Source organism: Armigeres subalbatus, chromosome 2 (assembly GCF_024139115.2).
Source record: "Armigeres subalbatus isolate Guangzhou_Male chromosome 2, GZ_Asu_2, whole genome shotgun sequence".
Classification (NCBI taxonomy): Eukaryota; Metazoa; Arthropoda; class Insecta; order Diptera; family Culicidae; genus Armigeres; species Armigeres subalbatus.
Genome location: NC_085140.1, coordinates 386,739,467 through 386,761,791, shown reverse-complemented (window position 1 = coordinate 386,761,791; position 22,325 = coordinate 386,739,467). Strand labels below are relative to the sequence as shown.

Below are 22,325 nucleotides of genomic sequence, written 5' to 3'. Positions count from 1 at the left end.
TAATTAGCGTTTTGTAGATTGTCAGTTTGGTACGGCGGCGAACTCTATTCGATCGGAGCGTCTTGCGGAGTCCAAAGTACGTACGATTTCCAGCCACTATGCGTCTCCGAATTTCTCTGCTGGTGTCATTTTCGGCAGTACACAAATTCTTCTACCACCTCGATTTCGTCACCACCGATACAAACTCGCGGTGGGTGGCTCACATTGTCTTCTCTTGAACCTCTTCCTATCATGTACTTCGTCTTCGACGTGTTGATGACTAGTCCGATCCGCTTAGCTTCCCTCTTCAGTCTGATGTAGGCTTCCTCCATCTTCTCAAAGTTACGTGCCATAATATCTATGTCGTCGGCGAAACCAAATAGCTGGACGGACTTATTGAAAATTGTACCACTCGTGTTAATCCCTGCTCTTCGTATTACACCTTCCAAAGCGATGTTGAATAGCAGACACGAAAGACCATCACCTTGCCGTAACCCTCTGCGGGTTTCGAAGGGACTCGAGAATGCCCCTGAAACTCGAACTACGCACATCACCCGATCCATCGTCGCTTTGATCAACCGTGTCAGTTTATCCGGAAAACCGTGTTCGTGCATTAGCTGCCATAGCTGGTCCCGATCGATTGTATCATATGCGGCTTTGAAGTCGATGAATAGATGATGTGTGGGCACGTTGTATTCGCGGCATTTCTGCAGTACTTGGCGAATGGCAAACACCTGGTCCGTGGTGGAGCGTTCGCCCATAAAACCCGCCTGGTACTGCCCCACGAACTCCCTTGCAGTTGGTGCTAGTCGACGGCATACAATTTGGGAGAGTACCTTGTAGGCGGCGTTCAGCAATGTGATTGCGCGGTAGTTGCTACAATCCAGCTTATCACCCTTTTGTTAGATGGGACGACACCTTCCATCCACTCCTGCGGCAAAACTTCCTCCTCCCAAATCTTGGTAATGACCCAGTGCAGCGCTCTAGCCAGTGCCTCACCACCGTGTTTAAATAGCTCTCCTGGTAGTTGGTCAACCCCAGGGGCTTTGTTGTTCTTGAGCCGGCCAATCTCCTCCTGGATTTCCTGGAGATCCGGAGCCAGTAGAATTATGTCCTGCGCGCGTTCTCCCAGGTCCATCACCATACCGCCATCTTCGTCTGCCACATCGCCATTCAGGTGTTCTTCGTAGTGCTGCCGCCACCTTTGGATCACCTCACGCTCGTTCGTAAGAAGGTTTCCGTTTATGTCCTTACACATATCGGGCTGTGGCACGTAGCCCTTACGTGAACGGTTTAACTTCTCATAGAACTTTCGTGTGTTATTAGCGCGGTACAGTTGCTCCGTTTCTTCACGGTCTCGATCTTCCTGCTGGCGCTTTTTCCTCCGGAAAATCGAGTTTTGTCTGTTCCGCGCCTGTTTATATCGTGCCTCGTTCGCCCTCGTGCGGTGTTGCAGCAATCTCGCCCATGCTGCATTCTTCTCTTCCACTAACTGCTCACATTCGCCGTCATACCAGTCGTTTCTCTGATCCGGGGCACCGTGCCAAGTGCAGCGGTTGCGGTGCTACCAATGGCGGATCGAATATCTCTCCAGCCATCTTCAAGAGATGCTGCGCCTAGCTGCTCTTCCGTTGGAAGTGCCACTTCCAGCTGCTGCGCGTATTCTTGGGCTAGTCTACCGTCTTGTAGCCGCCCAATGTTAAGCCGCGGCGTCCGACTTCGACGCGTGTTGTACACCGTCGAGAGTTTTGAGCGCAGGCATACTGCAACGAGGTAGTGGTCGGATTCAATATTCGCACTGCGGTAAGTGCGGACGTTCGTGATGTCGGAGATGAATTTACCGTCGATTAGAACGTGGTCGATTTGGTTTTCCGTTTCTTGGTTAGGTGATCTCCATGTGGCCTTGTGGATATTTTTGCGGGGAAAGAAGGTGCTTCGGACTACCATTCCGCGGGAGGCTGCGAAGTTTATGCATCGTTGGCCGTTGTCATTCGATACGGTGTGCAGACTATCCGGTCCGATGACCGGTCAATACATTTCCTCCCTTCCTACCTGTGCGTTCATGTCACCGATGACGATTTTAACGTCCCGCAGTGGGCATCCCTCGTATGTCTGCTCCAGCTGTGCGTAGAACGCTTCTTTCTCGTCGTCGGGTCTCCCTTCGTGTGGGCAGTGCACGTTGATGATGCTATAGTTGAAGAAACGGCCTTTAATCCTCAGCTTGCACATCCTTGCGTTGATTGGCTGCCACCCAATCACGCGTTGGCGCATCTTACCCAGCACTATGAAGCCGGTTCCCAGCTCGTTGGTGGTGCCACAGCTTTGGTAGAAGGTAGCCGCTCGATGCCCGCTTTTCCACACTTTCTGTCCTGTCCAGCAAATCTCCTGCAGCGCCACGACGTCGAAGTTGCGGGGATGTAATTCATCGTAGATCATCCTGTCGCAACCTGCGAAACCTAGCGACTTGCAATTCCATGTTCCAAGCTTCCAATCGTGATCCTGTATTCGTCGCCTAGGTCTTTGCCGATTATATCGAGTCGCATTATCTTTTATATTGTTCGTAATGATTGGTTTTCTAGGCGGCTTATTGGGCCTGCGCAAACCTCCTGTCTCGTCGGAGGGCCGTCGTGTCAGGGCTGTTTAGCGTCCCACCTAACACCAGGACTTGGGCTTGTGCGCTTTGAGCGGCACACGGTCGCTTTGGTGGAGCCTACTTGCGGATACATGCAGCTTTTTATAGAGGTTTAACAGGGCCCACTGTCAAACCCCACCACATCCTAGGCAAGCCCCACAACTCGCAGATGGCCTGGGGAGGGATCGTCAAGCCCTTGGACATAGTCCCTGCTGCCCGAATCTCTGTTACAGTTACTAAAATTACTACAGAAAAAAAAGTTATTTTTTAAAAATATCCAAAAAGGAGGTCATTTTAGCGCAAAAGGAGGACATCTGATTTTTAATGAAAAAGGAGGACATGTCCTCCTTTAGGATACCACATGGTCACCCTAAGTGAAAGTGATGATAATCTTTCCTCTTTAAACTTTTCTTAGATTGGATAGAGCTTCGAACCAAGTCCGTTTGCCTGAAAATCACGCATATCAATAGCTAACTAAAGTACGAAAAGCCCTCAATATGATTAAAATTGCAATCAAATCTAACTGAAGTGTACTTGTTCAAACCGTCAGATTTAGAATATAATATGATAACCTCTATACCCCCAGACAACCCAGACAATTTCTTAAAATTTACCTGAAGAGTTCATTTGGTATTTTAGCAATTTATATTTTTGAACTCATCCAAAGATTTCATTGAAATGTTCACTACCAAAATTTCTAAATCCTATTTCTCAATGATCACAATTATCAATTATCACATCATGAAGATGCACACCCGCAAACTTTGCACTCGGCTTGTACACAAGTTTTAATTCCATTTCTAAAACTTGCATATGAATCAATGAATGAACCTCCGTACGACGTCTACCAGTGGGAAGAGGTCTTGATAACAGTACATCACGTATTCACCACACAACTACTAATACCGCTACCTGCCAGTCCACTGACGTAAACAGAAAGCACGTGGTGTGCGCTCTCCATTCATAATTTTCTCAGAGCGCAAGCGTTTTTGATGAGTCGTATCGCTGGCACATCGCTAACGGGACAAAACCGTGTGGAATGAGTTGACTAGATTTCGCTTGAATTAACTAAGACTGTGCTTCACAGGATCATTTCTGTAGGCAAGTTTTCACCACACGTTTTTTCCGACAGGAAAAGATATCCCACCCACGATGATGAGAAGTAGTGCCCGGTCTGGAGCGTGAAACTTGGTTTGGATTTGTTCTATCTTTTTAAGATGGATCTCCTTGCCTTTGAAGATCGGCTCTCTTGCAAGACTAGGTCGCGTTCTGAGTGGTTATTTCGATTAATATTGAACTTGCGCTAACTGAAAGATGACAAAAGTTTTGTATGATTCATGTACTGCCGTTCTACAAATAATTGTCCCATGTTACATTTGATGAATAAAACCAAACTCGAGTCAACTTGTCCCACTAATTTCAGAATCGATTGGATCTTGAAATTTCACAAATATTTTTGGGATGTTATGAGCGTAGGCAACACTATTCCAGGACATAAAACGAATCACTACTTATTCAAACGGTTTTAAGTCTCAATTATCATCAAACAACAACTTCATTTGTACAGTGGGACAAATTGACTCGAGTTTGAGATTTTTCATCAAAGGTAACATGGGACAATTATGCGTAGAACGGCAGTATATTATTTTTACAAATTACGATTCAAAAATAAATGAGAACGAACACCAGCATAAGAAGAAAATCATTTGAAATCAGTAGGTATGGATGAAGTCAATGATTTTAGAAAATTAATACAAGATTAAATTTTCCTTTGGTTAATCCACAAAGAAATCAACATCGCTTGTCAAAATGCACGTTGTGGTGTGGTCATGTCCCAATTAGCGGACAATCACTGTGAAGACAATCAAGCTGAAAATCCTTAAAAAAAATATTTTATTTAAAACTCGCTTTTTTGTAGTAGAATCATTATGATCATATAAATCTAGACCAACACTTGAAAAGGGCGTAAAATCCAAAATTTATTCCTTCTGCTTCTTCGTCTACATATAAATGTAGCTATATATGTAGACAATGAATCAGAAGGAATAAATTTTGGCTGTTACGCCTTTTTCAAATGCTAGTCTAAAAATAAGCACGTTTATGAAAAACCTAAATGATTTCGCGTTTCTCGCATTTAGCCTTGTTCTTCTTCTTCTTATTGGCATTACATTCCCCACAGCGACATTGCCGCCTCGCTGCTTAGTGTTCCCAAGGAACCAAAAGTTTCTTTAAGAGTACGTTATTCGCTTAATCAGCTTTACTGAGCTGCCTAAGCGAAAAACGTACTCTTAAAGGATCTTTCGGTTACTTGGGTTCATTCAGCACTTCCACAGTTATGACCGAGAGGTTTCTAAGGCTAGCTATCATTTTTGCAATCGTGTATCATGAGGCCAACACGATGATACTTTTATGCCAAGGGAAGTTGAGACAATTTCCAAATTAAAAATTTCCTAGACCGGCACCGGGAATCGAACCCAGGCGCAGGCATTAGCGATTGGCCCAGGGGCCAGCCAGGATCGAGTCCAGTGGAGAAGGATACTCCATTCGGCGTATGTTCATCGAAGATCTGTAGCCCATTAAGTATCAAGAAAGAACACAATTTTTTCATAACTTTTGAATGAAACAATCGTTTTAATATTCTGTCTGTGCTCAAATAAACTTGCGATATCTATGCTCTGAAGTCATATTGACCCCAAATTGAAATTGTTTGGTCAATTCTGGATTTTTAGGGCAGTTTCGAAAGATAATTAAATCATCTTTCATGACGTTACCTAAGATTGATCATAGGTGGGCGGGTACCTCGTAGGGAGGAATTTTCGTGAAAAGGTAACAGTAACAGTAACCCAGTTCAAGTAAAAACCTTGTTTACCCATTTTTGGGTGGGTGACTTTTCACAAAAGATATTTTAGTTACTAGATAAAGATTTTATCAAAAAATGCAAAATCTAAGCAAAGTTCCATGTGGTTCCATAGTCGAAATATAGGGTCATACCATTCCGACTAAAGAATAGATACTGATGGGTGTTTGATACCGTTATCTGCATTTTTTTAACAATGGATGCGTGCTTTAATTGGTCAATCGATTATCAAACCAATAACGATATTCAATTCTAGAATTGAGCGAAATAAGAACCACTTTTGTGCAAAATTTGGAACCATATCCTATTCTCATGCGCGAAATAAGGAACATACAATAGTCCCAAATTCATACCGCAAATTTTTGTATATAGCAGCAAAATTTGCAAGTAAATTTTTTTTATCCCAGAATCATTCCACTACCTACATGTTTTTCAATGAACGTTTTAACTTCACAATGTTCTGAAAACTAATGCGAGTATAACAGCTTCTAACTACTATTATTCTACACGAATTCTGGTCTTACTTCTCTCCATTATGAACATAAACACTAAATTAAAATTAATTTTTACCTTTAATTTTTACCTATTAAACATTGAAAGCAACACTTAAACCCGAGCAAGTTAGCCATACAAAAACATACTTAAGTCAGTTTCCTTAGCCGTGCGGTAAGACGCGCGGCTACAAAGCAAGACCATGCTGAGGGTGGCTGGGTTCGATTCCCGGTGCCGGTCTAGGCAATTTTCGGATTGGAAATTGTCTCGACTTCCCTGGGCATAAAAGTATCATCGTACTAGCCTCATGATATACGAATGCAAAAATGGTAACTTGGCTTAGAAACCTCGCAGTTAATAACTGTGGAAGTGCTTAATGAACACTAAGCTGCGAGGCGGCTCTGTCCCAGTGTGGGGATGTAATGCCAATAAGAAGAAGTTAGCCATACAAAAACATACTTAAGTCAGTTTGATAAGATAAGTCAGTTGAAAATATTTATAGTTCTAATAACGGCAACGCGTGCTTAGGGCCATCTTTGGCGTTGTGCAAGAGAATGGTGTGTGGCGGCGAAGGTTGAAACAAGAGCTCGCCCAGCTCTACGGCGAACCCAGTACCCAGAAGGTAGCTAAAGCTGGAAGGGTACGATGGGCAGGGCATATTTCAAGAATGCCGGACAGCAACCCTGCAAAGCTGGTGGTTACTTCCGACTGGCAGGTTCAAGAAGAATTGAAGGACATCTATCTAGGTGGATTAATCAGGGTTTTTGGTGATATTTTTGGATTCTTATATGGAATCTTTTGAAATTTCTTAACTAAAAACTTCAAATCGAGATTTCTCGAGATTCCTCCTAGGGATTTTTTAAAAAATTAGTCCAGAGGTGCAGAATTACCACAGAAATCGAGCCCTGTACTTGGCTTTGATGGACATTTTTATTTTATAATAACGGTCTACCGGGGCACCGTGAATATGTGAATATGTACATTATGTGGAAGATATTGATTTGAAAAATGTATTGGAGGTAACCTTACCTGCAGTATGCCTGCGCTCAAAACTCTCGACGGTGTACAACACGCGTCGAAGTCGGACGCCGCGGCTTTACATTGGGCGGCTACAAGACGGTAGACTAGCCCAAGAATACGCGCAGCAGCTGGAAGTGGCACTCCCAACGGAAGAGCAGCTAGGCGCAGCGTCTCTTGAAGATGGCTGGAGAGATATTCGATCCGCCATTGGTAGCACCGCAACTGCTGCACTTGGCACGGTGTCCCCGGATCGTGGTCGACTGTCGGCGAATGTGAGCAGTTAGTAGGAGAGAAGAATGCATCATGGGCGAGATTGCTGCAACACCGCACGAGGGCGAACGAGGCACGATATAAACAGGCGCGGAACAGACAAAACTACGAGACCGTGAAGAGACGGAGCAACGGAGCAACTGTACCGCGCTAATAACACACGAAAGTTCTATGAGAAGTTGAACCGTTCACGTAAGGGCCACGTGCCACAGCCTGATATGTGTGAGGACATAAACGGGAACCTTCTTACGAACGAGCGTGAGGTGATCCAAAGGTGGCGGCGCCACTACGAAGAGCACCTGAATGGCGATGTGGCGGTATGGTGATGGACCTGGGGGAACGCGCACAGGACATAATTCTACCGGCTCCGGATCTCCAGGAAATCCAGGAGGAGATTGGCCGGCTGAAAAACAACAAAGCCCCTGGGGTTGACCAACTACCAGGAGAGCTATTTAAACACGGTGGTGAGGCACTGGCTAGAGCGCTGTACTGGGTCATTACCAAGATTTGGGACGAGGAAGTTTTGCCGCAGGAGTGGATGGAAGGTGTCGTGAGTCCCATCTACAAAAAGGGCGATAAGCTGGATTGTAGCAACTACCGCGCAATCACATTGCTGAACGCCGCCTACAAGGTACTCTCCCAAATTTTATGCCGTCGACTAGCACCAATTGCAAGGGATTTCGTGGGGCAGTACCAGGCGGGTTTTATGGGCGAATGCTCCACCACGGACCAGATGTTCGCCATTCGCCAAGTACTGCAGAAATTCCGCGAATACAACGTGCTCACACATCATCTATTCATCGACTTCAAAGCCGCATATGATACAATCGATCGGGACCAGCTATGGCAGCTAATGCACGAACACGGTTTTCCGGATAAACTGACACGGTTGATCAAAGCGACGATGGATCGGGTGATGTGCGTAGTTCGAGTTTCAGGGGCATTCTCGAGTCCCTTTGAAACCCGCAGAGGGTTACGGCAAGGTGATGGTCTTTCGTGTCTGCTATTCAACATCGCTTTGGAAGGGGTAATACGAAGAGCAGGGGTACACGAGTGGTACAATTTTCAATAAGTCCGTCCAGCTATTTGGCTTCGCCGACGACATAGATATTATGGCACGTAACTTTGAGAAGATGGAGGATGCCTACATTAGACTGAAGAGGGAAGCTAAGCGGATCGGACTAGTAATCAACACGTCGAAGACGAAGTACATGATAGGAAGAGGTTCAAGAGAAGACAATGTGAGCCATCCACCGCGAGTTTGCATCGGTGGTGACGAAATCGAGGTGGTAGAAGAATTAGTGTACTTGGGCTCACTGGTGACTGCCGAAAATGACACCAGCAGAGAAATTCGAAGGCGCATAGTGGCTGGAAATCGTACGTACTTTGGACTCCGCAAGACGCTCCGATCGAATAGAGTTCGCCGCCGTACCAAACTGACAATCTACCAATCGCTTATTAGACCGGTAGTCCTCTACGGACACGAGACCTGGACGATGCTCGAACTAACGCGCACTTGGAGTTTTCGAAAGGAAAGTGCTGCGTACCATCTATGGTGGGGTGCAGATGGCGGACGGTACGTGGAGGAGGCGAATGAGCCACGAGTTGCATCAGATGTTGGGAGAAACATCTATCGTTCACACCGCGAAAATCGGACGACCGCTGTGGGCCGGGCACGTAGCCAGCATGTCGGACAGTAACCCGGTGAAAATGGTTCTCGATAACGATCCGACGGGCACAAGAAGGCGAGGTGCGCAGCGGGCAAGGTGGATCGATCAGGTGGAAGATGACTTGCGGACCCTCCGTAGACTGCGTGGTTGGCGTGGTTGCAATTTAGCAATAATTATAATATTTAGCAGTTAAGGTTTCGGTGAATCAGTCAATCTCGTAAGTGTATCGCAAGCTTCTTCTTCCATTTCCATAGCACTACATTCCAACTGGAACTTGGCCTGCTTTCCAAAGTAATCTATTAGCATTGTTTTAGTTATTAATTGAAAGCTTTATATGCCCGATATTGCATGAGTAGTCAATATGTATCTTGTGTGACAAATACAATGGATACACTATGCTCGGGGTGTCGAGAATGTTTCCCACCCGAAAATATCCTAGATTGGATCGAGAATCGAACTCGCCATCTCCGGTTTCTGAACCTTTGTTCGCAAGGCTAACTGGAGACCTCAAACCAGCATAGAAGTCAAATTAATGCAACTTACAGGGCTGCACCAGCTGGTGCAGTTCGTTTCTGCTAGCTTACACGCGCGTTTTCTCTCAAAACCTTGGGGGTGTTTGACGGCAGCTTCTCGCTTACGTCTATTGATGCCAGTAGAGAAGCTCGGAATCTTCTTCACTGCTGCAGTGGATGTGTTCTGGGAAACTTTCTTCGGTTCGTTTTTGCAGATTCCTATGTGTCCAAAGTCCGACGCAACTCACATGAAGGAATAATAATTATTATCAAACTTATTTATCGCGTCAATTCTGACTTCCTCCATAGGAAGACCACCAAACGCCATTATCAGCCCAGCTTTCACGATGTGATTTTCTATGCCACCGGGGTTTTAGACTGAGGAATCATAAAATGAGTACTAATTTGCTCTGACCCCAACATCTTAATAATTATATCTATGACCAGAGTGCGTAATGCTCACTCAATCTCAGGAGATAAATCTAGACCAACATTCGAAAAGGGCGTAACTGTTACGCCCTTTTCAAATGTTGGTCTAGAAATAACGAAAACAGATTCAACCTGGGCTTGAAAATCGCTTGCTTTGGTTTCTCTCATCGAACAGAAAAGTCGAAAACCTGTACATTATATAATGCCACGTAGTTCAACGTCACCTTTGCGTACAACCCAATTGGGCTGCACCTTTGAGTTTTTTCATAAATGTTGTACAAAATACAACATCACGCGTGCTCGAGTGTTAATTTCATTATAATGAATATTTAAGCTAAATTAATGATTTTGTGTGTGTTACTTCTACGTGAAGTTAAACGATTTACAATGATATGGAAATGCTAATATCATCTTCCAAACTTAGACGTACATGTTCATGATAGAATTAGAGGCGAAAGTATAGAATTGATAGTTTCGTTAGGATACGGCAGGCATGAAGAATGTTTTTATAGAAGTCGATTTGAAAGCGAGCGGAGGGCAATATTTGTGATGGCACATATCACACGACCTTCCTTCTGCCAAGCTCCCGTATGAAGGGGGAGGGAAGAATATCAGTGTGGAAGCTGATATACAGGGGTTAGGCAAAATGATTGAGATAGGCAAAACTTGGCCCAAATTCAAATCCTTATAACTTTTTGAAAAATTGATGAAATTGGACAAAACCGGAAGCATTCGACGGCAAATTTAGTCAAGATTTAGGAACATGTGCGGTCACGAATACTGGCCACCGGACACCGGAGATGTTCCGGATTTTTGGAGTCCATGTCAAAAACACATTTTTTCTGCCGCTCGTACTTTTGTGTGGTTTGAAGTTACATCGATAAACACTATTTTCCTAGAAACTAGATCTTATTGAAAATTGAATGCGGGCTGTTGCGGTAAGATCCGTTGAAAAATATCCGAGATATGGCCATTTCAGTGAACCTGGTTCCGGATACTATGGTCAATTATGTATATCCTTCTAATCACGTATATATTATCCGGTACCATATCAATATTGGTATCAAACTTCAAGATTTTTCATGGAGATGCTTCAGGAAGCATATGCAGGACGATCAGTTGCCCTGACCACTCTATGGTAGGTTCCAGGTGCCCCGGGGGAAGTGGCCAATTTGAAAAACGTTCAGAACCCTATCAATATGGGTATCAAACTTCAAGATTTTTCATGGAGATGCTTTAGGAAGCATATTCAGGATGGTCAGTTGCTCTGACCACTTTGTAGTAGGTTCAAGGTGCCCCGGGGAAGTGGCCAATTTGAAAAACGTTCAGAACCCTATCAATATGGGTATCAAACTTCAAGATTTTTCATGGAGATGCTTAAGGAAGCATATTCAGGACGATCAGTTGCCCTGACCACTCTGTGGTAGGTTCCAGGTGCCCCGGGGGAAGTGGCCAATTTGAAAAACGTTCAGAACCCTATCAATATGGGTATCAAACTTCAAGATTTTTCTTGGAGATGCTTCAGGAAGCATATTCAGGACGATCAGTTGCCCTGACCACTCTGTGGTAGGTTCCAGGTGCCCCGGGGGAAGTGGCCAATTTGAAAAACGTTCAGAACCCTATCAATATGGGTATCAAACTTCAAGATTTTTCATGGAGATGCTTTAGGAAGCATATTCAGGATGGTCAGTTGCTCTGACCACTTTGTAGTAGGTTCAAGGTGCCCCGGGGGAAGTGGCCAATTTGAAAAACGTTCAGAACCCTATCAATATGGGTATCAAACTTCAAGATTTTTCTTGGAGATGCTTCAGGAAGCATATTCAGGACGATCAGTTGCCCTGACCACTCTGTGGTAGGTTCCAGGTGCCCCGGGGGAAGTGGCCAATTTGAAAAACGTTCAGAACCCTATCAATATGGGTATCAAACTTCAAGATTTTTCATGGAGGTGCTTTAGGAAGCATATTCAGGACGATCAGTTGCTCTGACCACTCTGTAGTAACTTCCAGATGCCCCGGGGGAAGTGGCCAATTTGAAAAACGTTCAGAACCCTATCAATATGGGTATCAAACTTCAAGATTTTTCATGGAGATGCTTAAGGAAGCATATTCAGGACGATCAGTTGCCCTGACCACTCTGTGGTAGGTTCCAGGTGCCCCGGGGGAAATGGCCAATTTGAAAAACGTTCAGAACCCTATCAATATGGGTATCAAACTTCAAGATTTTTCTTGGAGATGCTTCAGGAAGCATATTCAGGACGATCAGTTGCCCTGACCACTCTGTGGTAGGTTCCAGGTGCCCCGGGGGAAGTGGCCAATTTGAAAAACGTTCAGAACCCTATCAATATGGGTATCAAACTTCAAGATTTTTCATGGAGATGCTTTAGGAAGCATATTCAGGATGGTCAGTTGCTCTGACCACTTTGTAGTAGGTTCAAGGTGCCCCGGGGGAAGTGGCCAATTTGAAAAACGTTCAGAACCCTATCAATATGGGTATCAAACTTCAAGATTTTTCATGGAGATGCTTAAGGAAGCATATTCAGGACGATCAGTTGCCCTGACCACTCTGTGGTAGGTTCCAGGTGCCCCGGGGGAAATGGCCAATTTGAAAAACGTTCAGAACCCTATCAATATGGGTATCAAACCTCAAGATTTTTCATGGAGGTGCTTTAGGAAGCATATTCAGGATGGTCAGTTGCGCTAACCATTCTGTAGTATGTTCAAGGTGCCCTGGGGAAGTGGCCAATTTGAAAACGTTCAGAACCCTATCAATATGGGTATCAAACTTCAAGATTTTTCTTGGAGATGCTTCAGGAAGCATATTCAGGACGATCAGTTGCCCTGACCACTCTGTGGTAGGTTCCAGGTGCCCCGGGGGAAGTGGCCAATTTGAAAAACGTTCAGAACCCTATCAATATGGGTATCAAACTTCAAGATTTTTCATGGAGGTGCTTTAGGAAGCATATTCAGGACGATCAGTTGCTCTGACCACTCTGTAGTAACTTCTAGATGCCCCGGGGGAAGTGGCCAATTTGAAAAACGTTCAGAACCCTATCAATATGGGTATCAAACTTCAAGATTTTTCATGGAGATGCTTAAGGAAGCATATTCAGGACGATCAGTTGCCCTGACCACTCTGTGGTTGGTTCCAGGTGCCCCGGGGGAAATGGCCAATTTGAAAAACGTTCAGAACCCTATCAATATGGGTATCAAACTTCAAGATTTTTCTTGGAGATGCTTAAGGAAGCATATTCAGGACGATCAGTTGCCCTGACCACTCTGTGGTAGGTTCCAGGTGCCCCGGAGGAAGTGGCCAATTTGAAAAACGTTCAGAACCCTATCAATATGGGTATCAAACTTTAAGATTTTTCATGGAGATGCTTTAGGAAGCATATTCAGGATGGTCAGTTGCTCTGACCACTTTGTAGTAGGTTCAAGGTGCCCCGGGGGAAGTGGCCAATTTGAAAAACGTTCAGAACCCTATCAATATGGGTATCAAACTTCAAGACTTTTCATGGAGGTGCTTCAGGAAGCATATTCAGGACGATCAGTTGCTCTGACCACTCTGTAGTAACTTCCAGATGCCCCGGGGGAAGTGGCCAATTTGAAAAACGTTCAGAACCCTATCAATATAAGTATCAAACCTCAAGATTTTTCGAGGTGCTACTTTTAAATGCATTTTAGAACCAGCAGCTGTCATGACCACTCTGTAGTAGGTTTCAGGTGTCCTGGGGAAGTGGCCAATTTGCAAAATGTTCGAAACCATATCAAAATGAGCATCAAAGTTCAAGGTTTTTCATGGAGATGCTTTTGGACTCTCCTGTCGAATAGAGTTCGCCGCAGCACGAAGTTGACCATCTACAAAACAATCATTAGGCTGGTCTGCCTCTATGGCCACGAAAGTTGGATGTTGCTGGCGAAGGACCAACGCGCCCTTGGAGTTTGGAATGGAAGGTGTTGCGGACTATTTATGGTGGGGTGCAGATGGAATACAATGGAGGTGGTGATGGAGGTCAATGAACCACGAGTTGTACCTGTTAGGAGAACTACCCACACGGTACAATTTTGGCGGTTACGATGGGCCGGGCAAGAAGCCAGAATGTCAGACGATAACCCGATTGAGATGATGCTTCGATAATAATCCAACCGGTACAAGAAGAAGAGGCGTGCAGCGGTCACGGTGGATCGACCAAGTGGAACGCGACCTGCGGATCTTTCGCAAAAATGAAAAACAGACGTCATATTCAGGATTTGTCATCATATCAACAAATACCTTGTCTTCCAAAACAATTTGATAATCGGCAGGCTTCACTTTGCCCTTGAGTGCCATAATAGGACCATGGCCATGTCAAGATATAGCACCCCACACAATTGCTAAGTCATGCTTGCGACCTGCTGCCATTGATGGCAGGCCATCTTACACTTGGTCGATCCACCGTGATCGCATCGCGCCTCTTCTTCTTGTACCGGTCGGATCATTATCGTGCACCATCTCAATAGAGTTGTCGTCTGACATTCTGGCTACATGCCCGGCCCATCGTAACCGCCAAAATTGTACCATGTGGTAGTTCTCCTAACAGTTACAACTCGTGGTTCATTGGCCTCCACCACCACCTCCATTAGCTTCCATCTGCACCACACCATAAACAGTCCGAAACACCTTCCATTCGGAAACTCCTTCGCCAGCAACATCCAACTTTCGTTGCCATAGAGGCCGACCAGTCTAATGAGCGTTTTGTAGATGGTCAACTTCGTGCGGCGGCGAACTCTATTCGACAGGAGAGTCCAAAAGCATCTCCATGCAAAACCTTGAACTTTGATAATGAGTATTGAGTATTTGATATGGTTTCGAACATTTTGCAAATTGGCCACTTCCCCAAGACACCTGGAACCTACTACTAGTGGTCATGACAGCTGCTGGTTCTAAAATGCATTAAGAAGTATCACCTCGAAAAATCTTGAAGTTTGATACCCATATTGATAGGGTTCTGAAAGTTTTTCAAATTGGCCACTTCCCCCGGGGCACCTGGAACCTACTACAGAGTGGTCAGAGCAACTGATCATCCTGAATATCTGAATATGCTTCCTGAAGCATCTTCATGAAAAATCTTGAAGTTTGATACCCATATTGATAGGGTGCTGAACGTTTTTCAAATTGGCCACTTCCCCCGGGGCACATGGAACCTACTACAGAGTGGTCAGGGCAACTGATCGTCCTGAATATGCTTCCTGAAGCATCTCCAAGAAAAATCTTGAAGTTTGATACCCATATTGATAGGGTTCTGAACGTTTTTCAAATTGGCCACTTCCCCCGGGGCACCTGGAACCTACCACAGAGTGGTCAGGGCAACTGATCGTCCTGAATATGCTTCCTGAAGCATCTCCATGAAAAATCTTGAAGTTTGACACCTATATTGATAGGGTTCTGAACGTTTTTCAAATTGGCCACTTCCCCCGGGGCACCTGGAACCTACCACAGAGTGGTCAGGGCAACTGATCGTCCTGAATATGCTTCCTGAAGCATCTCCATGAAAAATCTTGAAGTTTGACACCTATATTGATAGGGTTCTGAACGTTTTTCAAATTGGCCACTTTCTCCGGGGCACCTGGAACCTACTACAGAGTGGTCAGAGCAACTGACCATCCTGAATATGCTTCCTAAAGCATCTTCATGAAAAATCTTGAAGTTTGATACCCATATTGATAGGGTTCTGAACGTTTTTCAAATTGGCCACTTCCCCCGGGGCACCAGGAACCTACCACAGAGTGGTCAGGGCAACTGATCGTCCTGAATATGCCTTCTGAAGCATCTCCATGAAAAATCTTGAAGTTTGACACCTATATTGATAGGGTTCTGAACGTTTTTCAAATTGGCCACTTCCTCCGGGGCACCTGGAACCTACTACAGAGTGGTCAGAGCAACTGACCATCCTGAATATGCTTCCTAAAGCATCTTCATGAAAAATCTTGAAGTTTGATACCCATATTGATAGGGTTCTGAACGTTTTTCAAATTGGCCACTTCCCCCCGGGGCACCTGGAACCTACCACAGAGTGGTCAGGGCAACTGATCGTCCTGAATATGCTTCCTGAAGCATCTCCATGAAAAATCTTGAAGTTTGACACCTATATTGATAGGGTTCTGAACGTTTTTCAAATTGGCCACTTCCCCCGGGGCACCTGGAACCTACTACAGAGTGGTCAGAGCAACTGACCATCCTGAATATTCTTCCTAAAGCATCTCCATGAAAAATCTTGAAGTTTGATACCCATATTGATAGGGTTCTGAACGTTTTTCAAATTGGCCACTTCCCCCGGGGCACCAGGAACCTACCACAGAGTGGTCAGGGCAACTGATCGTCCTGAATATGCCTTCTGAAGCATCTCCATGAAAAATCTTGAAGTTTGACACCAATATTGATATGGTACCGGATAATATATACGTGATTGGAAGGATATACATAATTGACCATAGTATCCGGAACCAGGTTCACTGAAATGGCCATATCTCGGATATTTTTCAAAGGATCTTAGCGCAACAGCCCGCATTCAATTTTCAATAAGATCTAGTTTCTAGGAAAATAGTGTTTATCGATTTAACTTCAAACCACACAAAAATACGAGCGGCAAAAAAAAATGTTTTTTTGACATGGCCTCCGAAAATCCGGAACATCTCCGGTGTCCGGTGGCCAGTATTCGTGACCGCACATGTTCCTAAATCTTGACTAAATTTGCCGTCGAATGCTTCCGGTTTTGCCTAATTTCATCAATTTTTCAAAAAGTTATAAGGATTTGAATTTGGGCCAAGTTTTGCCTAACCCCTGTATCTCCACAGCTGATATTGAGCCAGTTTGCAGTTGCAGTTTCTTCTGGAGCCCATAGTAGCCCGACTTCCACAGATGATGCGCCTTCGTATTTCACGACTAACATTGTTATCAGCCGTTAGCAAGGATCCGAGGTAGACGAATTCCTCGACCACCTCGAAGGTATCCCCGTCTATCGTAACACTGCTTCCCAGGCGCGCCCTGTCGCGCTCGGTTCCGCCCACAAGCATGTACTTTGTCTTTGACGCATTCACCACCAGTCCAACTTTTGTTGCTTCACGTTTCAGGCGGGTGTACAGTTCTGCCACCTTATGTCATCCGCGAAACAAATAAATTGACTGGATCTGTTGAACATCGTACGCCGGCTGTTACACCCGGTTCTCCGCATGACACCTACTAGCGCGATGTTGAACAACAGGCACGAAAGTCCATCACCTTGTCTTAGTCCCCGGCGCGATTTGAACGAACTGGAGTGTTCGCCCGAAATCTTCACACAGTTTTGCACACCATCCACCGTTGCTTTGATCAGTCTGGTAAGCTTCCCAGGGAAGCTGTTCTCGTCCATAAATTTCCATAGCTCTACGCGGTCTATACGCTCTATACTGTCGTATGCCGCCTTGAAATCAACGAACAGATGGTGCGTTGGAACCTGGTTGTTGGAAATAAAATAATGATTTCCTTCAGTGTGCCAGTGAGCCCCGTTTACCCCATTGTACGAATGCATAGAAATTAGATTAGTATGATTGCAAAACAGTTTGAGAGCAGTGAAAATCTACTGTTCTGCAGTTCCTAGTTTTTTTAGTAATGAATTCGTTAGGGCAGTCGTAACCCGGGAATAAGATTTAAATGTAAGTTTACTGAAATGAATTTAATTATAGTAGTTAATTATGTATAATAAATTATAGTCTTGAAGCTGCTCATACAGAAGCTGCTATTGAGAGGTCTTCATTTCTCCCGACACATTTACACCCTAACACTGGTATTCACGGCATTTTTGAAGGATTTGCCGTACAGTAAAGATCTGGTCCGTTGTCGAGTGGCCGCAAACGATGCCGGCTTGATAACTTCCCACGAACTTATTCACTAATGGTGACAGGCGTCGGAAGATGATCTGGGATATCACTTTGTAGGCGGCATTAAGAATGGGACTCATTGTGTATCAACGGTATTAATGCTGTCCAATGAGCAGCTCGAAGTAGCTCGAAGTTGTTCTTGTCACGCTCATGCCCGTTTGTTGACAAAAAAGAACGAGCAGGACGGGAACAACTTCGAGCTACTTCGAGCTGCTCATTGGACAGCACTATTATTAACAATCAACGAAAGGGAGGGCTGTCGCAAGGTGAAAGAAAACTACAGTAAACCATTTTGTTTTTCAAATGTCATTACTTATATTATAAACAAACAATAGACATACAACAAATTCATAATATTTCTTACGCATTTTATTTACACTTCTGAAATAATCCTAAACGTTTATTGAATCATTCATATGAAACCCTTATAAACCTAAAGAAAAAAATTATATTACAAAGAATTACAACTATCAGGCTTGCGTAACTGATTTGTACCTTCTAGGTTTACACAAGTAGCTTTTCAGACTTAATCGTACATAAGAATAAAATGCTGTTAAATCGAATCCTGCCTTATAGTTCTGTCGATGTGTCTAGTTACCAGTCTAGAGAAAGGTATGTGCTTTAAAACAAGCTCATAATTCAATTGTTTTGTTTTGCTACACTATTATCATACACTATCACTTGGGGTTTGTTGATTCTACCATTTCCGGCCTCCGCCACGATGGTTGTTTTGATTACCACGATTGTTGTTCAACCACGGAGGTCGATAGTTGCCACCGCGCGGTCCACCTCGATCATGGTCACGATTATTATTCCAGTTGCCACCATCTCTTCGGTTTCCACCGAATCGATCCACGTTACCACCGCTGCCAGCACCACTGCCACTGCGGTTGTTGAAGTTACCTTGATGGGGTGGTGGGACACGGTTGTTTCCACCATTGTTGTTGTTGTTGCCGCCGAACCACGCAGGTGGAGGTGGAGGACCATTTCGGAAGTTCTCATCTTCTCGATCATTTATGTGCTGCATCGGATGGGGTCCCCGAACAAAGTTGTTTTGGAACATGTTCGGGTGCGGGTTTCCCATATTTGGCCCTCCCATGTTCGGTGGCATATTATGGTTTATATTCATCTGTCGCATCATTGGAGGAGCTCCACCGGGGGGACCGTTGTTTCCGCCCATTGGTGGCATTCCTTGGCCCATCCTGCCTGGCGGGAACATGCCTGGCAGCGAACCGGGATTCATGCCAGGCAGATCCCAGTTACTGTTGTTCATAAACGATGGGAAATCGTTTGCTGCGCCGGGGAAGAATGGGGAATTGAACCCGGCAGACTCGTGAGGGGGAGTAGACTTCGGTTCCGGCCAAGGCATATTGGTGAAATCGTTTACCGAATCTGGATTACCGGTAACATCGTCCATAGGGATATGAGTGGGTTCGGAGATCGAGTACACTTCGACGTCCGGTTCGGCAGGGGAGTCGGGGATCATATGCCGATTGAAATACAAAGCTTGCAGGACAGTTCGTTCACGATTCTGCTGGAGGCGTCTCTCTTGACTGTTGACACCTTCGGGATGGGGCGGAACGTTATCGATGACAATCAGCGGTAACCAGGGTGTTCGTTCCATCATCATATCGTCGGTGTTCACCTTCCTAGCCAGCATGTACTTGTTTCGTTCATCGACACGTTCCATGTGTTTAAGATCAGTGAAGGTTCTGGTCACGTTGCATCGTTCGGTAACGTCGAGTTCAAAGTATCGAACTTCCTCAAGTTCTTCCTGAGCTTTCCACTTCAACTGCTTTTTCGGACCCTTGCGTCGATGGATCACCAATACTCCTGGTGGACCGTTCGGCCCACAACCTGGACCAGGAAGCTTTTTCTCTGGAAGTTCCTCTTCCATCTTCTTCGCTACATCATCGCTAACGGAATCGACCAGATTAGTTTTATCGTCACCTTCATCGTCGTCAATGATCGCACATTTTAATCGTTTCGGTCTCTTAATGATGTCGTCTTCGTCATCATCGTCCGGTTCAGCCGGCGTCTCCGGAATAGATTCGGATTTTATTTCCTCACCTTCCTGAGGCGCTGTTACTTCTTCTGTTTCCTTCTTTTCTTCCGGAAGTTCTTTTTTGACCTCGGCTACGTCTTCAGTGTCCGCGAGCGTGTCGCGGTAGAATGACATTGGCGCCACAACTACCTTCGACGGTGAGCTAGGCTCTGCTGGAACTGGTGAGGTGGGTGCGGCTGCAACCGGCACATCTTGTGTTGTGGCGGACTGGTTTTCTGCTTTTGGACTTGTTGGCGGTGACGGGAGAATGGACTTTTCCGGTGATGCTGCCTTAGCAATGATCGGTGTTTTGTCGGGGGTAGGGGTTGTCGGTGTAGTTGGGGTGGTTGGTGTAGCAGGAGATTTGGGATCGTGATGTTTGCCCTGATCCGACCCACTAAGTTTCCGTTTGCGTTTCTTTACATCTTTTTTGAGCGTAGCGGATAGCGCATCCATGAACATATCCGACTCTATAAGGGATGCTGCAATGAAGAGAGAAATAGGTAAGTAGGTTGTTCACTGTTTAGTCAAAATATAGTATTAAATCATTGAGTTTTGAACGTTTGATCACGAGAAGGAAGTGTGCATAAAATGTTGCGCGTTCTGCAGAACCTAGAAAGAGATTAAATATGTTTACAACTTAACTAATATAACATGAGAAATCATTTGTTAAAGAAAAATAAACTCGACGGCTTATGAATTAGACTTCTAGGCTTAATTGTGTACATTTATTGCATAATATGAATATGATGACAATATGATCATAATCAAGTTCGGTTTTCGAGCATAGCTGACATATTTTTGGAATGGAACAAGTTCCTTATGGTGGAAATTTGAAACGATACTTGCTATTGAAAATAGGGCGATACAAGAAAAAATACTCTTACCTTTTCCCTGTAACAAAATTAGTCACACCAAGTTGGTTTTCATGCTTTGTCAATCAGGAAGCGGCATATTCTGCGCATTCAGTATGGGGGTAATTAGATATGAGTTTCATCTTCAGAAGTACGTTTTCGATGATTCCAAAATTATTCTTGTATGTGAGTGTCACCTTAATGCAAGAATTAACAATATCAATTTCGTAATTTTTGCCAATTTGACTAAAAATGCGTTGAATCGGAATAGTGTGGTCATGGTATTGCTACAGATGTCAATAAAATATTGCAATAACCCCATAAATAACATTCTATTATGCAAAAGGTGGGGACCTCGATCTAAATAGATAAAATTGGTCCTATATCGAGCTCTGTGCTTTTTTTACTCCGAGCGTTAAACGTAGAATCGTTTAAGAGAGATGCCTACAAATATCGAATCATGATTGTTCCAAATTCAAAATTTCCGCCCCTCGCTTGATCCTAATCAAGCCCCCCAATTGATTATAAATCCATTCAATGTAAAGAGGTCCAAAATTCCTATAAAATCACTGAAAAGGTTTTAGTTTCTTAAATTTGTTTAATTTTTGCAAGGAATGATCGAATGGTCGTGCACAGAATGTAATAAAGCACTAAAACAGAATGAAGAGAATACCATAATCTTAGTTTACAAGACCATAATCTTAAAATCTCATTTAATTTATAAAATCACTGTGTATATAATGTGCGTGAAACATGACCCACGTGGTTCCTACTACTATCATATAGTACCTTTTTATTATTCCATCGCTCTCCGTTTGGTTTGGTACTTGCCTCTTCCTCGATAAATGGTAGCACCATTGTACCTACCCAGACAAGCGTGTATTCGAATGCTGTTGGCGGAAGTTGATGCGCATGAGCAGACTGTAGACGTAGAAGGTGAGCTTTCCTCCTCACTGCATCGAACCGTTGAATCAATTTAAATTTGGCAACGTCTGGCCAACAATTTGTGTATTCATTTATATTTTTTTCAGCGAAATTGGTTCGGGAAGCCCGATTGAGAACATAATTACAAAAAGGGCAGTGGGTATGTTGAGAACAATTCCACAGAGCATTATAGGTACGATGATTAAATAAACTTTTATGTGGGTGATGTACTTTGGAACTCATTGTTTGCCTTGAAAGGCATATGCATGCAGCATACAATCAGAGATGCCTGCAATGTGTGGTTTTGCGCGCGCCTACAGAAAGTGCACGCGCACCACACAACACATATCGCGGCTAGCTTCGATAACATGCGCATGTTTTTCATGGCAATCAATACATTCCTGCATACACAGCCCAACCCCTAATAAATCAGCCGAAAACTAAGTAAAAGTTCACTCGATCGTCCTACAATGTTTTGTTGAAATTTTCCCTGGTCTGTCAACTCCATTGGATGAGTATCATAAAGTTTGACCTGAACACCCCCATAACAATGTAATAGGACCCAAAATTACGCCATTTTTTTCAGGAAAAAAAATGAACATGTACCTCTTAAATAGCTCATTTAAACCAATTTTAAGTACCATTAGTTAAACTATTGAAAACAATAAATTTACAATTGATTTACAATCAAAAACTTTTTTTTTCATTTTTCACTAATTTTAGCTATGCCAAATAACTTTTGTTCTAGCA

The 22,325-nt window shown here is 44.2% G+C and overlaps 1 protein-coding gene and 1 non-coding gene across 2 annotated transcripts in view; one reads left to right on the top strand and one right to left on the bottom strand.

Annotated features, from left to right (window-relative positions):
- The first annotated feature begins 3,681 nt into the window (after positions 1–3,681).
- Positions 3,682–3,889, top strand: LOC134218641 (small nucleolar RNA U3). Its single transcript, XR_009981417.1, has one exon. It is a non-coding gene; the product is annotated as a small nucleolar RNA U3 (small nucleolar RNA).
- A 14,154-nt stretch (positions 3,890–18,043) lies between these two features.
- The window catches only part of LOC134213177 (uncharacterized), a 41,648-nt gene continuing 37,366 nt past the window's right edge, over positions 18,044–22,325 (bottom strand). The window contains exon 6 of the mRNA XM_062691862.1: positions 18,044–20,279. Coding sequence (XP_062547846.1) covers positions 18,451–20,279 — 1,829 coding nt within the window. The 3' untranslated portion in view covers positions 18,044–18,450. The remainder of the gene's footprint in view (positions 20,280–22,325) is intronic.